The sequence below is a fragment of the Bombina bombina genome, chromosome 1 (genome assembly GCF_027579735.1).
Source record: "Bombina bombina isolate aBomBom1 chromosome 1, aBomBom1.pri, whole genome shotgun sequence".
Taxonomy (NCBI): domain Eukaryota; kingdom Metazoa; phylum Chordata; class Amphibia; order Anura; family Bombinatoridae; genus Bombina; species Bombina bombina.
The window spans coordinates 1030886920-1030901879 of NC_069499.1; the positions used below are offsets into that span (position 1 = coordinate 1030886920).

A 14960-nucleotide genomic window follows, 5' to 3' on the forward strand; every position below is an offset into this window, starting at 1 on the left:
ATTTAGATTTAACACGTGTTATTGAAATAATAGGTATAAAAAAAATAATACAGATGAAATATACCCACGGGTTTTACATAAATTTAGCACTGTTATTGACAAACCTCTACTTTTAATTTTTCAAGACTCATTATCCTCAGGCATAGTACCCCAGGATAAGCGTAAAGCTGATGTGGTGTCACTCTTCAAAAAAGGAAGCAGGGATGATCCAGGAAGCTATAGACCAGTTAGTCTGACATCAATAGTGGGGAAGATACTTGAACGGATTAAAAGGGATTATATTAATAAGCATATTCATGTAAACAAGATTATGAGTTCAAATCTGCATGGTTTTATGAGAAATAGATCATGTCAAACTAATCTAATTAGATTCTACGAGGAAGTACTTAAAAATATAGATAAAGGGGAATCAGTTGATGTGAGCTACTTAGATTTTTCAAAAGCGTTTGATACAGTGCCACATGAGAGATTAATGTACAAAACTAAGCAACTGGGAATATCTAAACATGTTAGGTCATGAATAAATAACCAGATAAAAGATAGGGAGCAACGAGTAGTAATAAATGGATCATACTCAGATTCGACAGATAATCAAGGTAATCAGTGGAGTCCCCCAGGGATCAGTACTGGACCCTGTTCTTTTTAATATTTTTATTAATGACTTGGAGCAAGGATTAAATATCAACATCTATATTTTTGCAGATGATACAAAGTTAAGTAAGGTCATTAGGTCAGAGCAAGATGAACTTTCGTTACAGGGGGATCTGCAAAAATTAGAAGTATGGGCAGGTAAATGGAAAATGAGATTTAATACAGGAAAATGCTAGGTTCTACATTTTGGAAGTAAAAATAAGCAGGCAATGTATTATTTAATTGGGACAAGACTTAGCCAAACAGAGGAGGAAAGGGATTTAGGAGTAGTAATAGATAACAAGCTAAAGATGGGTGCACAGTGCAGGGCAGTGGCTTCTAAGGCTAATAAGATACTAAAATGTTTTAAAAGAGTCATTGATTCAAGGGAGGAAAGCATAATTCTGTCAATATAAATCCCTGGTAAGACCTCACCTTGAGTAAGGAAGGCAGTTCTGGGGACCGATCTCAAAAAAAGACATTGCAGACCTAGAAAAAAGTTCAGAGAAGGGCCACAAAGCTAATAGGGGGAATGGAGAGTTTAAGCTATGAGGAGAGGTTAGCCAAACTGGGTCTGTTTTCTCTAGAAAAAAGGCGCTTGAGAGGTGACGTTTGTGACAAGAGGTCACAATTTAAGGCTGGAGGAAAGGAGATTTAATATCCTGCAACGGAAAGGTTTTTTCACTGTAAAAGCAATAAAATTGTGGAACTCATTACCAAAGGAGGTAGTAATGCCAATACCTTAGATACATTTAAAAATGGTTTGGATACATTTCTGGCTAGAAACAGAATTCATGGATATGTTTGCTTGCATTAAATGGGTCACCTTTTAGAGGGGTTAAGTACAGTATATTAGTTTTGTAAAGCGTTGAACTCGATGGACTTCGGTCTTTTTTCAACTTCATCTACTATATTACTATGTTACAACTTATTAAAAGTTAATAAACATATTGTAAAAAATTTAGACATGCTTTGGATTATTTAGAATATTTTAAAGTATGTTTAATAATTTTACTATTTTTTACATTTAATATTTCAATAATGCTCCTGAAGAATACTAAATTTTCATGTGTGCTAACCTGACTGCGTTAAAATCTAAATCTCGAAACACAATGCGCAAAACACATTTTAGATTCCTATGTTGTTCACATGAAAATAATGTTCTTTTTATAATTAAATATATATTTCTATAAATATCTGATACTGTTCTTGTAAAGTATATATCTATACCAATATATGTATAGGAATAGATATATAGTTATTGGTATATACAGGGAGTGCAGAATTATTAGGCAAGTTGTATTTTTGAGGATTAATTTTATTATTGAACAACAACCATGTTCTCAATGAACCCAAAAAACTCATTAATATCAAAGCTGAATAGTTTTGGAAGTAGTTTTTAGTTTGTTTTTAGTTATAGCTATTTTAGGGGGATATCTGTGTGTGCAGGTGACTATTACTGTGATTAATTATTAGGCAACTTAACAAAAAACAAATATATACCCATTTCAATTATTTATTTTTACCAGTGAAACCAATATAACATCTCAACATTCACAAATATACATTTCTGACATTCAAAAACAAAACAAAAACAAATCAGTGACCAATAAAGCCACCTTTCTTTGCAAGGACACTCAAAAGCCTGCCATCCATGGATTCTGTCAGTGTTTTGATCTGTTCACCATCAACATTGCGTGCAGCAGCAACCACAGACTCCCAGACACTGTTCAGAGAGCTGTACTGTTTTCCCTCCTTGTAAATCTCACATTTGATGATGGACCACAGGTTCTCAATGGGGTTCAGATCAGGTGAACAAGGAGGCCATGTAATTAGATTTTCTTCTTTTATACCCTTTCTTGCCAGCCACGCTGTGGAGTACTTGGACGCGTGTGATGGAGCATTGTCCTGCATGAAAATCATGTTTTTCTTGAAGGATGCAGACTTCTTCCTGAACCACTGCTTGAAGAAGGTGTCTTCCAGAAACTGGCAGTAGGACTGGGAGTTGAGCTTGACTCCATCCTCAACCTGAAAAGGCCCCACAAGCTCATCTTTGATGATACCAGCGCAAACCAGTACTCCACCTCCACCTTGCTGGCGTCTGAGTCAGACTGGAGCTCTCTGCCCTTTACCAATCCAGCCACGGGCCCATCCATCTGGCCCATCAAGACTCACTCTCATTTCATCAGTCCATAAAACCTTAGAAAAATCAGTCTTCAGATATTTCTTGGCCCAGTCTTGACGTTTCAGCTTGTGTGTCTTGTTCAGTGGTGGTCGTCTTTCAGCCTTTCTTACCTTGGCCATGTCTCTGAGTATTGCACACCTTGTGCTTTTGGGCACTCCAGTGATGTTGCAGCTCTGAAATATGGCCAAACTGGTGGCAAGTGGCATCTTGGCAGCTGCACGCTTGACTTTTCTCAGTTCATGGGCAGTTATTTTGCTCCTTGGTTTTTCCACACGCTTCTTGCGACCCTGTTGACTATTTTGAATGAAACGCTTGATTGTTCGATGATCACGCTTCAGAAGCTTTGCAATTTTAAGAGTGCTGCATCCCTCTGCAAGATATCTCACTATTTTTGACTTTTTTGAGCCTGTCAAGTCCTTCTTTTGACCCATTTTGCCAAAGGAAAGGAAGTTGCCTAATAATTATGCACACCTGATATAGGGTGTTGATGTCATTAGACCACACCCCTTCTCATTACAGAGATGCACATCACCTAATATGCTTAATTGGTAGTAGGCTTTCAAGCCTATACAGCTTGGAGTAAGACAACATGCATAAAGAGGATGATGTGGTCAAAATACTCATTTGCCTAATAATTCTGCACTCCCTGTAGATACAGTATATATATAGAAACATGTATTTACAATAAAAAATACGTTGTTCTGTATGTAAAGCACATTGAAATATGACATTTTCATAACTCCTGCATAAATGTGTGTACATATGTATTTATATGTGTATATACAGTATGTATTTACAGACAAATAAACACAAATACATATGTATACATATATTGACATATATAAACACATTGGAGCCCTTTGCAGTCAAGTAGATGAAAATGTACAACCCCATTCTAAAAAAGTTAGGACAGTATGGAAAAGAAAAAAAAGAAAAAAAAAGAGTAATTTGGAAATTGAATTCACCATGTACTATATTGTAAACACTTTATTAACACATTATTTGATGTTTTACTTTGTGAATTTAATGCATTTTTTAAAATATACACTCATTTCAAAGCTGATGACTGCAACACACTCCAAAAAAGATTGGACAGTTAACTGTTTACCACTGTGTAACATCACCTTTTCTTTTAATAACACTTACTGAGCATTTGGGCACTGAAGACAACATTTTCCCCCAGTCCATTATGCATTTCTTCAGCTGCACAACTGTACAGGGCCTTTGTTGCCTTAGCTTGTGCTTCATAATGCACCACAAATTCTCAATTGGACATAGGTCAGGACAACAGGTAGGCCATGCTAGCACCAGCACTCTCTGCTTACACAACCATGCACTTCTAATACGGGCAGAATGTGGTTTGGCGTTGTCCTGCTGGAAAATGCAGGGATGTCCCTGGAAAAGAAGAAGTCGGGTGGCAGCATATGTTGCTCTAAAATCTATACATATTATTCTGCATTAATGGTGCCCTCACAGATGTGCAAGTTACCCATGCCATGGGTACTGACACCCCCCATACCATAGCAGATGCTTGCTTTTGGACTTGAAGCTGATAACAGCTTGGATGGTCATTTTCCTCTTTTGAAACGTTGACTCGTCAGACCACAAAACACGATTCCACTGTGCTACTTTCCATCTCAGATGAGACCGAGCCCTGAGAAGTCGACGGCACTTCTGCATAGTGTTGATGTATGGCTTCTGCTTTGCATAGTAAAGCTTTAACTTGCTTCTATGGATGCAGCGGCAAATGGTGTTGACTGACAAAGGTTTACCAAAGTATTCTGAGCCGATATCAGAATATCCATTACAGACTCATGTTGGTTTTTGAGAAAGGGACATTTGAGGGATCAGAGATCATGCGCATTCAGAAGTGGTTTTCAACCTTGCCCTTTACAGACCGAGATTTGACCGGATTTCTTGAATCTTTTAATTATATTGTGCACTGTAGAAGGTGAAAATCCTACCAATTTGTCTTTGGGGAATGTTGTTCTCAAAGTGTTGAATTATTTGCTGATGCATCTGTTGGCAGATTGGTGAGCCTTGACCCATCCTTGCTCTTAATGGACTAGGGCTTTTTTGGAGGCTCCTTATATTTCATGATTACACGATTGCCTCACCTGTTTCACATGACCTTCTTATTTTAACTTGTCACATTGCTATTAGTCCTAAATTGCTCCGTCCCAACTTTATTGGAACGTGTTGCAGTCATCAGATTTGAAATTAGTGTATATTTTTAAAAATACATTAAATTTACAAAGTAAAACATCAAATAATGTGTTAATAATGTGTTTTCAATATAGTACATGGTGAACTGAATTTTCAAATGATTCTTTGTTTGTTTTTCTGCATTTTCCATATAGTCCCAACTTTGGGGTTGTATATTTATGAATAAATAGAACATAATCTTCTATGTGAAGAACATTGGAATGGAAATATTCATACACTAATGCGGTCAAGTTTGCATGTTTTAGTTTTTCCCCACTTTTTGCCTCCATTGAAGTCTATGGGGGAATAGGTTAACGCAGTCACGATATTCATAGTTTGGCTTTTTACGCACATCGAGTTAGCATGCAACTGAAAACATTTTTCTTTCAACTTGTAATACGCGCGCAACACAACACGTGCAAAAAGCCAAAGTCTAGTGAGGTCAACAAGTGAGCGGGAGTGCAAACTACTGCTCCACTCATAATCTAGCCCTCTATATGAAATTATACAGCCATTGTTTTAGCATGTGCACAAATAGAAGTCTGGTCCAGTGAGCCTGCTGATATTAACACCGTAGGAGCACCCGGTAATTTGGGAGGATGAACTGCTAGGCAATCAAAAATATATGTATATGGTAAAATTTATACTTAAATAAATATTTAAATTACTTTAAGGCTATATAAATTTTGAAAATATGTGTAATGCATGTAATAAACCATATTTAAATGTATTTAAATGTAAGTTAGCAAATGTTAGAACTTACTGCAACAAGTTGTCCATTTCCAGTGATCACATCAATGTTTTTTACATTACTAGTTGAATGGTAAAGCATGAGGGACAGCACAACGCAACTTATAAATATGGTTATTCTGTGGTGTTGATTTGTAGATTGTTGTCAAATGTACCACAGCACTGGCATTTATCAAGCTGGTTCTCTTTTGTCTGAACTTAACAGATGACGATGTGTACATGCAAGATGAGACATGGAGACAGGAATATGTAATGAATGACTATGGCTTTGTGTACCAAGGCCATCAGAACTGGATTACTCCCTGCCCTTGGAACTTTGGACAGGTAATGCCCACATATTCACAGATAATAAGTACATGTTGACAGCTCAGCTAAAATATATATATATATATATATATATATATATATATATATATATATATATATATATATATATAGACAGGTAATATACATATATTCAGAGATAATAAGTACATATTGACAGCTAAAATATATATATAGACAGGTAATATACACATATTCAGAGATAATAAACACATATTGATAGCTAATATACACATATAGACAGGTAATATATACATATAGGGCTAGATTTCAAATGGACCGTTAATTTATCACGCGCCCGTAAACATGGTTGGTTATTGCTACCACAAGCTTGCAGGTAATATACAAATAGAGAAAGGTAATGCACACATATGCACAGATAATAAACACGTATTGGCAGTTAATATACAACTATAGACAGGTAAGATACACATGTAGACAGACAGGTAATACACACATTCACAGACAAAATAAGCACATAGTAACAGCTAACATACACATATAAGCAGTTATTACACATATACACAGGTAATGCACACATATTCACAGATAATAAACACATATTGACAGTTAATATACACATATAGACAGGTAAGATACACATGTAGACTGGTAATACACACATTCACAGATAATAAGCACATATTAACAGCTAATATACACATATAAACAGTAAATTTACACATAAACACAGGTAATGCATACATATTCACAGATAATAAGCACATATTAACAGCTAATATACATATATAAACAGTAAATTTACACATATACACAGGTAATGCATACATATTCACAGATAATAAGCACATATTAACAGCTAATATACACATATAAACAGTAAATTTACACATATACACAGGTAATGCATACATATTCACAGATAATAAGCACATATTAACAGCTAATATACACATATAAACAGTAAATTTACACATATACACAGGTAATGCACACATATTCACAGATAATATATTAACAGCTAACATACACATATAAACAGTTATTACACATATACACAGGTAATGCATACATATTCACAGATAATAAGCACATATTGACAGCTAATATACAGATATAGACAGGTAATATACACATATTGAAAGTTAATATACACATATAGACAGGTAATACACACCTATAGATAGGTAATATACACATATTCACACATAATAAGCACATATTGACAGCTAATATACACATATACATGCAATATACACCTATAGATAGGTAATATACACATATATACAGGGCAGGCCCTAGCCATTGCGGGGCCTAAGGCAGGATGACAAAATGGGGCCCCATTTCTCCCCGCCTCCAACCCCGCCCATCCCCGCCCAATCTTCGCCCCAACCCCGCCCCCACAGTTTTTACAATTAAAAAATTGGGAGAAAAATTATTGAAGGTAATGCACAACATTTTAAATAAAAAAACATATAAATCCACTAAAGTGGAGCACTATAATATTTTAAATATTGCAATATACCATTTGTACTATTGGAACAATGGTTTATGTATATAATGAAGAATTATGCTGACAATTAGGAACAGTTGAGTTGAACTGGGCCTTATTTTTATGTGCTTTCTTATGATAACAAGAACATTACAGAGATGCCAGGGCCGACACTAGCAAGTGCAGGTCCCTAGGCAGAATGACAGCGCGGGCCTCTACCCAGAACAAAAAATACTTAAAAGAAATGGGGCAATGCACTGTACCACACAAACACAGTGCACAGATATAATACACACACACATTGATAATTATATACACATGCATCCACACACTCAGACACATACACAGGTACACAGATATACATAAACAGGTGTACACACACACACAACACAGACACACAGACAGCCCCCACGCACACACACAGACAGCCCCCCCCCCACACACACACACAAAGACAGCCCCCCCACACACACACAGACAGCCCCCACACACACACACACACACAGACAGCCCACTCCACACACACAGACAGCCCCCACACACACACACACAGAAAGCGCCCACACACACACACAGAAAGCGCCCACACACACACAGACAGCGCCCACACACACACACAGACAGCGCCCACACACACACAGGCAGCGCACACACACAGACAGCGCACACACAGACACACAGACAGCCCACACACAGACAGCCCACACACACAAACAGACAGCCCACACACACACACAGCCCCCACACACACACAGACAGCCCCCCCACACACACACAGCCCAAACATTGCATCCTGCAATAACAAATTTTACCCCTCCGGTGCAGAGAGAGCCACTCTGTGGCCCTCTCTGCACCGGGCATCGATGGCCGCATTCGTTGGTGGGTGGGAGCTGAAGTGGGAGGCGGGTGGGCGGCCATCGATGCGGTCCTTGTCAGAGAGGAGGGCGGGATCGTGGGCGGGATCGCTGGGGGCGCGCGTGCACGGGAGGAGGCGGGCGCGTGCACGGGGAGGGAGCGGGTGGGAACCACTACACTACAGAAAAAAATGTTTTTATAAGTGGAAGAAAGGGGTGCAAAATATTTAGTACTTGGAAATCTAAGTGATCTGGGAGCGGGTGGGGGATTAGGGGGGGATCTATACTACAGAAAAATGAAATAAAAAAAAAAAACATTTTATTTGCAAACTGGGTACCCAATATGGCCCCCAATAAGGCAGAGGGGGAGGGTTAGAAAGCTGTTTTGGGGGGATCAGGGAGGTTGGGGGCTAAGGGGGGATCCTAAACAACAGCATATGTAAATATGCTAAAAAATATATATATATATATATATATATATATATATATATATATATATATATATATATATATATATATAAAAAAAGAGACCTTTTATTTTAGTACTGGCAGACTTTCTGCCAGTACTTAAGATGGCTGGGACAATTGTGGGGTGGGGGAGGGAAGAGAGAGCTCTTTGGTAGGGATCAGGGGGTCTGATGTGTCAGGTGGGAAGCTGATCTCTACACTAAAGCTAAAATTAACCCTGCAAGCTCCCTACAAGCTACCTAATTAACCCCTTCACTGCTGGGCATAATTCATGTGTTGTGCGCAGTTGCATTTAGTGGCCTTCTAACTACCAAAAAGCAACGCCAAAGCCATATATGTCTGCTATTTCTGAACAAAGGGGATCCCAGAGAAGCATTTACAACCATTTGTGCCATAATTGCACAAGCTGTTTGTAAATAATTTCAGTGAGAAACCTAAAGTTTGTGAAAAAGTTTACTATTTTTTTTAATTTGATTGCATTTGGCGGTGAAATGGTGGCATGAAATATACCAAAATGGGCCTAGATCAATACTTGGGGTTGTCTACTACACTACACTAAAGCTAAAATTAACCCTACAAGCTCCCTAATTAACCCCTGCACTGCTGAGCATAATACACGTGTGGTGCGCAGCGGCATTTAGCGGCCTTCTAATTACCAAAAAGCAATGCCAAAGCCATATATGTCTGCTATTTCTGAAAAAAGGGGATCCCAGAGAAGCATTTACAACCATTTGTGCCATAATTGCACAAAATGTTTGTAAATGATTTCAGTGAGAAACCTAAAATTTGGAAAAATGTAACTTTTTTTTTTTTTTTTGATCGCATTTGGCGGTGAAATGGTGGCATGAAATATACCAAGATGGGCCTAGATCAATACTTTGGGTTGTCTACTACACTACACTAAAGCTAAAATTGCCCCAAAAAGCTCCCTACATGCTCCCTAATTAACCCCTTCACTGCTGGACATAATACACGTGTGGTGCGCAGTGGCATTTAGCGGCCTTCTAATTATCAAAAATCAACCTCAAAGCTATATATGTCTACTATTTCTGAACAAAGGGGATCCCAGAGAAAAATGTACAACCATTTATGCCATAATTGCACAAGCTATTTGTAAATAATTTCAGTGAGAAACCTAAAGTTTGTGAAAACATTTGTGAAAAAGTGAACAATTTTTTTTATTTGATCGCTTTTGGTGGTGAAATGGTGGCATGAAATATACCAAAATGGGCCTAGATCAATACTTTGGGATGTCTTCTAAAAAAAAATATATATACATGTCAATGGCTATTCAGGGATTCCTGACAGATATTAGTGTTCCAATGTAACTAGCGCTAATATTGAAAAAAAAAATGGTTTGGAAATAGCAAAGTGCTACTTGTATTTATGGCCCTATAACTTGCAAAAAAAGCAAAGAACATGCAAACATTGGGTATTTCTAAACTCAGGACAAAATTTAGAAACTATTTAGCATGGGTGTTTTTTGGTGGTTGTAGATGAGTAAAAGATTTTGGGGGTCAAAGTTAGAAAAATTGTGTGTTTTTTCCATTTTTTCCTCATATTTTATAATTATTTTTATAGTAAATTATAGGATATGATGAAAATAATGGTATCTTTATAAAGTCCATTTAATGGCGAGAAAAACTGTATATAAAATGTGTGGGTACAAAAAACGAGTAAGAGGAAAATTACAGCTAAACACAAACACCGCAGAAATGTAAAAATAGCTCTGGTCCCAAACGGACAGAAAATGGAAAAGTGCTGTGGTCATTAAGGGGTTAATGTACACTACTGTTACACCAGATATGAGTTGCACTGGGGTGACACTGTGCCCTGGCAGGCCTTGAAACGCACACGTGTGAAGGAAACTGACTGCTATTATTTCACAGTCAAAAAAGTGTTGTTTTTTTTAAATGTACACTACTGTTACACCAGATTTGAGTTGCACTGGTGTGACACTGTGTCCTGGCAGGCCCTGAAACGCACACGTGTGAAGGAAACTGACTGCTATTATTTCACAGTCAAAAAAGTGTTGTTTTTTTTAAATGTACACTACTGTTACACCAGATATGAGTGGTAGCACTGGGCAAGTGGGCACAGTATACGCTGTGAGCCTGACACACACGCAGGCAGGCAGGCAACTGCAATTAGATTACACAGGAAAAAAAAAAAGCAGACTGATGTTCTAGCCCTAAAAAGGGCTTTTTCGGGTGCTGTCCTTACAGCAGAGATCAGATGAGTCCTTCAGGACTGTAGTGGACACTAAATACACTAGCCTAGCTATCTATTTCCCTATTAAATCAGCAGCAGCTACACTGTCCCTCCTCTCACTAACAATGCAGCTACCGAATGAATCTAAAATGGATGCTGTCCAGGAGGTGGGAGCGCCTGGGAGGGAGGGTCTGCTGCTGATTGGCTGGAATGTGTCTGCTGACTGTGAGGTACAGGGTCAAAGTTTTACTCAATGATGACGAATAGAGGGCGGACCGAACATTGCATATGTTCGCCCGCCGCGGCGAACACGAACAAGCTATGTTCGCCGGGAACTATTCGCCGGCGAACTATTCGCGACATCACTAGTAAGGAATACAGGAATGTCTGGGGTGCACATTCAGGTATACTTCAGTAGGTAATATGGGCAGATAACCAGTAGGGGAAGTAAGGAATATAGGAATGTCTGGGGTACACATACAGTTATACTTCAGTAGGTAATATGGGCAGATAACCAGTAGGGAGGTAAGGAATACAGGAATGTTTAGGGTACACATACAGTTATACTTCAGTAGGTAATATGGGCAGATAACCAGTAGGGGGGTACGTAATACAGGAATGTCTGGGGTACACATACAGGTATACTTCAGTAGGTAATATGGGCAGATAACCTGTAGGGGAAGTAAGGAATATAGGAATGTCTGGGGTACACATACAGTTATACTTCAGTAGGTAATATGGGCAGATAACCAGTAGGGAGGTAAGGAATACAGGAATGTTTAGGGTACACATACAGTTATACTTCAGTAGGTAATATAGGCAGATAACCAGTAGGGGGGTAAGGAATACAGGAATGTCTGGGGTACACATACAGTTATACTTCAGTAGGTAATATGGGCAGATAACCAGTAGGGAGGTAAGGAATACAGGAATGTCTGGGGTACACATACAGTTATACTTCAGTAGGTAATATGGGCAGATAACCAGTAGGGGAAGTAAGGAATACAGGAATGTCTGGGGTACACATACAGGTATACTTCAGTAGGTAATATGGGCAGATAACCAGTAGGGAGGTAAGGAATACAGTAATGTCTGGGGTGCACATACAGTTATACTTCAGTAGATAATATGGGCAGACACCCAGTAGGGTAGGTTAGGAATATAGGAATGTCTGGGGTACACATACAGTTATACTTGTCTTCAGTAGGTAATATGGGCAGATAACCAATAGGGGAAGTAAGGAATATAGGAATGTCTGAGGTACACATACAGGTATACTTCAGTAGGTAATATGGACAAACACCCAGTAGGGGAGGTAAGGAATACAGGAATGTTTGGGGTACACATATAGTTCATACAGTTATACTTCAGTAGGTAATATGGGCAGATAACCAGTACTGGAAGTAAGGAATATAGGAATGTCTGGGGTACACATACAGTTATACTTCAGTAGGTAATATGGGCAGATAACCAGTAGGGGAGGTAAGGAATACAGAAATGTCTGGGGTACACATACAGTTATACTTCAGTAGGTAATATGGGCAGATAACCAGTAGGGGAGGTAAGGAATACAGGAATGTCTGGGGTACACATACAGTTATACTTCAGTAGGTAATATGGGCAGATAACCAGCAGGGGTGGTAAGGAATATAGGAATGTCTGGGGTACACATACAGGTATACTTCAGTAGGTAATATGGGCAGATAACCAGTAGGGAGGTAAGGAATACAGGAATGTCTGGGGTACACATACAGTAATACTTCAGTAGTTAATATGGGCAGATAACCAGTAGGGGGTAAGGAATACAGGAATGTCTGGGGTACACATACAGTTATAGTTCAGTAGGTAATATGGGCAGACACCCAGTAGGGGGGTAAGGATTATAGGAATGTCTGGGGTACACATACAGTTATACTTCAGTAGGTAATATGGGCAGATATCTAGTAGGGGGTAAGGAATACAGGAATGTCTGGGGTACACATACAGTTATACTTCAGTAGGTAATATGGGCAGATAACCAGTAGGGGAGGTAAGGAATACAGGAATGTCTGGGGTACACATACAGTTATACTTCAGTAGGTAATATGGGCAGATAACCAGTAGGTGGGTAAGGAATACAGGAATGCCTGGGGTAAACATACAGTTATACTTCAGAAGGTAATATGGGCAGATATCTAGTTGGTTGAGGTAAGGAATACAGGAATGTCTGGGGTACACATACAGTTATACTTGTCTTCAGTAGGTAATATGGGCAGATAACCAGTAGGGGAAGTAAGGAATATAGGAATGTCTCAGGTACACATACAGGTATACTTCAGTAGGTAATATAGACAGACACCCAGTAGGGGAGGTAAGGAATACAGGAATGTTTGGGGTACACATATAGTTCATACAGTTATACTTCAGTAGGTAATATGGGCAGTTAACCAGTATGGGAAGTAAGGAATATAGGAATGTCTGGGGTACACATACAGTTATACTTCAGTAGGTAATATGGGCAGATAACCAGTAGGGGAGATAAGGAATACAGGAATGTCTGGGGTACACATACAGTTATACTTCAGTAGGTAATATGGGCAGATAACCAGTAGGCGAGGTAAGGAATACAGGAATGTCTGGGGTACACATACAGTTATACTTCAGTAGGTAATATGGGCGGATAACCAGTAGGGGAGGTAAGGAATATAGGAATGTCTGGGGTACACATACAGGTATACTTCAGTAGGTAATATGGGCAGATAACCAGTAGGGGGTAAGGAATACAGGAATGTCTGGGGTACACATACAGTTATACTTCAGTAGGTAATATGGGCAGACACCCAGTAGGGGGGTAAGGATTATAGGAATGTCTGGGGTACACATACAGTTATACTTCAGTAGGTAATATGGGCAGATATCTAGTAGGGGGTAAGGAATACAGGAATGTCTGGGGTACACATACAGTTATACTTCAGTAGGTAATATGGGCAGATAACCAGTAGGGGAGGTAAGGAATACAGGAATGTCTGGGGTACACATACAGTTATACTTCAGTAGGTAATATGGGCAGATAACCAGTAGGTGGGTAAGGAATACAGGAATGTCTGGGGTAAACATACAGTTATACTTCAGAAGGTAATATGGGCAGATATCTAGTTGGTTGAGGTAAGGAATACAGGAATGTCTGGGGTACACATACAATTATACTTGTCTTCAGTAGGTAATATGGGCAGATAACCAGTAGGGGAAGTAAGGAATATAGGAATGTCTCAGGTACACATACAGGTATACTTCAGTAGGTAATATGGACAGACACCCAGTAGGGGAGGTAAGGAATACAGGAATGTTTGGGGTACACATATAGTTCATACAGTTATACTTCAGTAGGTAATATGGGCAGATAACCAGTATGGGAATTAAGGAATATAGGAATGTCTGGGGTACACATACAGTTATACTTCAGTAGGTAATATGGGCAGATAACCAGTAGGGGAGATAAGGAATACAGGAATGTCTGGGGTACACATACAGTTATAATTCAGTAGGTAATATGGGCAGATAACCAGTAGGCGAGGTAAGGAATACAGGAATGTTTGGGGTACACATACAGTTATACTTCAGTAGGTAATATGGGCAGATAACCAGTAGGGGAGGTAAGGAATATAGGAATGTCTGGGGTACACATACAGGTATACTTCAGTAGGTAATATGGGCAGATAACCAGTAGGTGGGTAAGGAATACAGAAATGTCTGGGGTAAACATACAGTTATACTTCAGAAGGTAATATGGGCAGATATCTAGTTGGTTGAGGTAAGGAATACAGGAATGTCTGGGGTACACATACAGTTATACTTGTCTTCAGTAGGTAATATGGGCAGATAACCAGTAGGGGAAGTAAGG

General features: G+C 38.9%; 1 protein-coding gene across 2 annotated transcripts in view; it reads left to right on the top strand.

Moving 5' to 3' along the window:
• LOC128640878 (protein-glutamine gamma-glutamyltransferase 5-like) overlaps positions 1-14960 on the top strand; it is a 125594-nt gene that overhangs the window by 15772 nt on the left and 94862 nt on the right. For both annotated transcript variants that reach the window (XM_053693331.1, XM_053693338.1), the window contains one exon: positions 5976-6094. In XM_053693331.1, coding sequence (XP_053549306.1) covers positions 5976-6094 — 119 coding nt within the window. The remainder of the gene's footprint in view (positions 1-5975; positions 6095-14960) is intronic.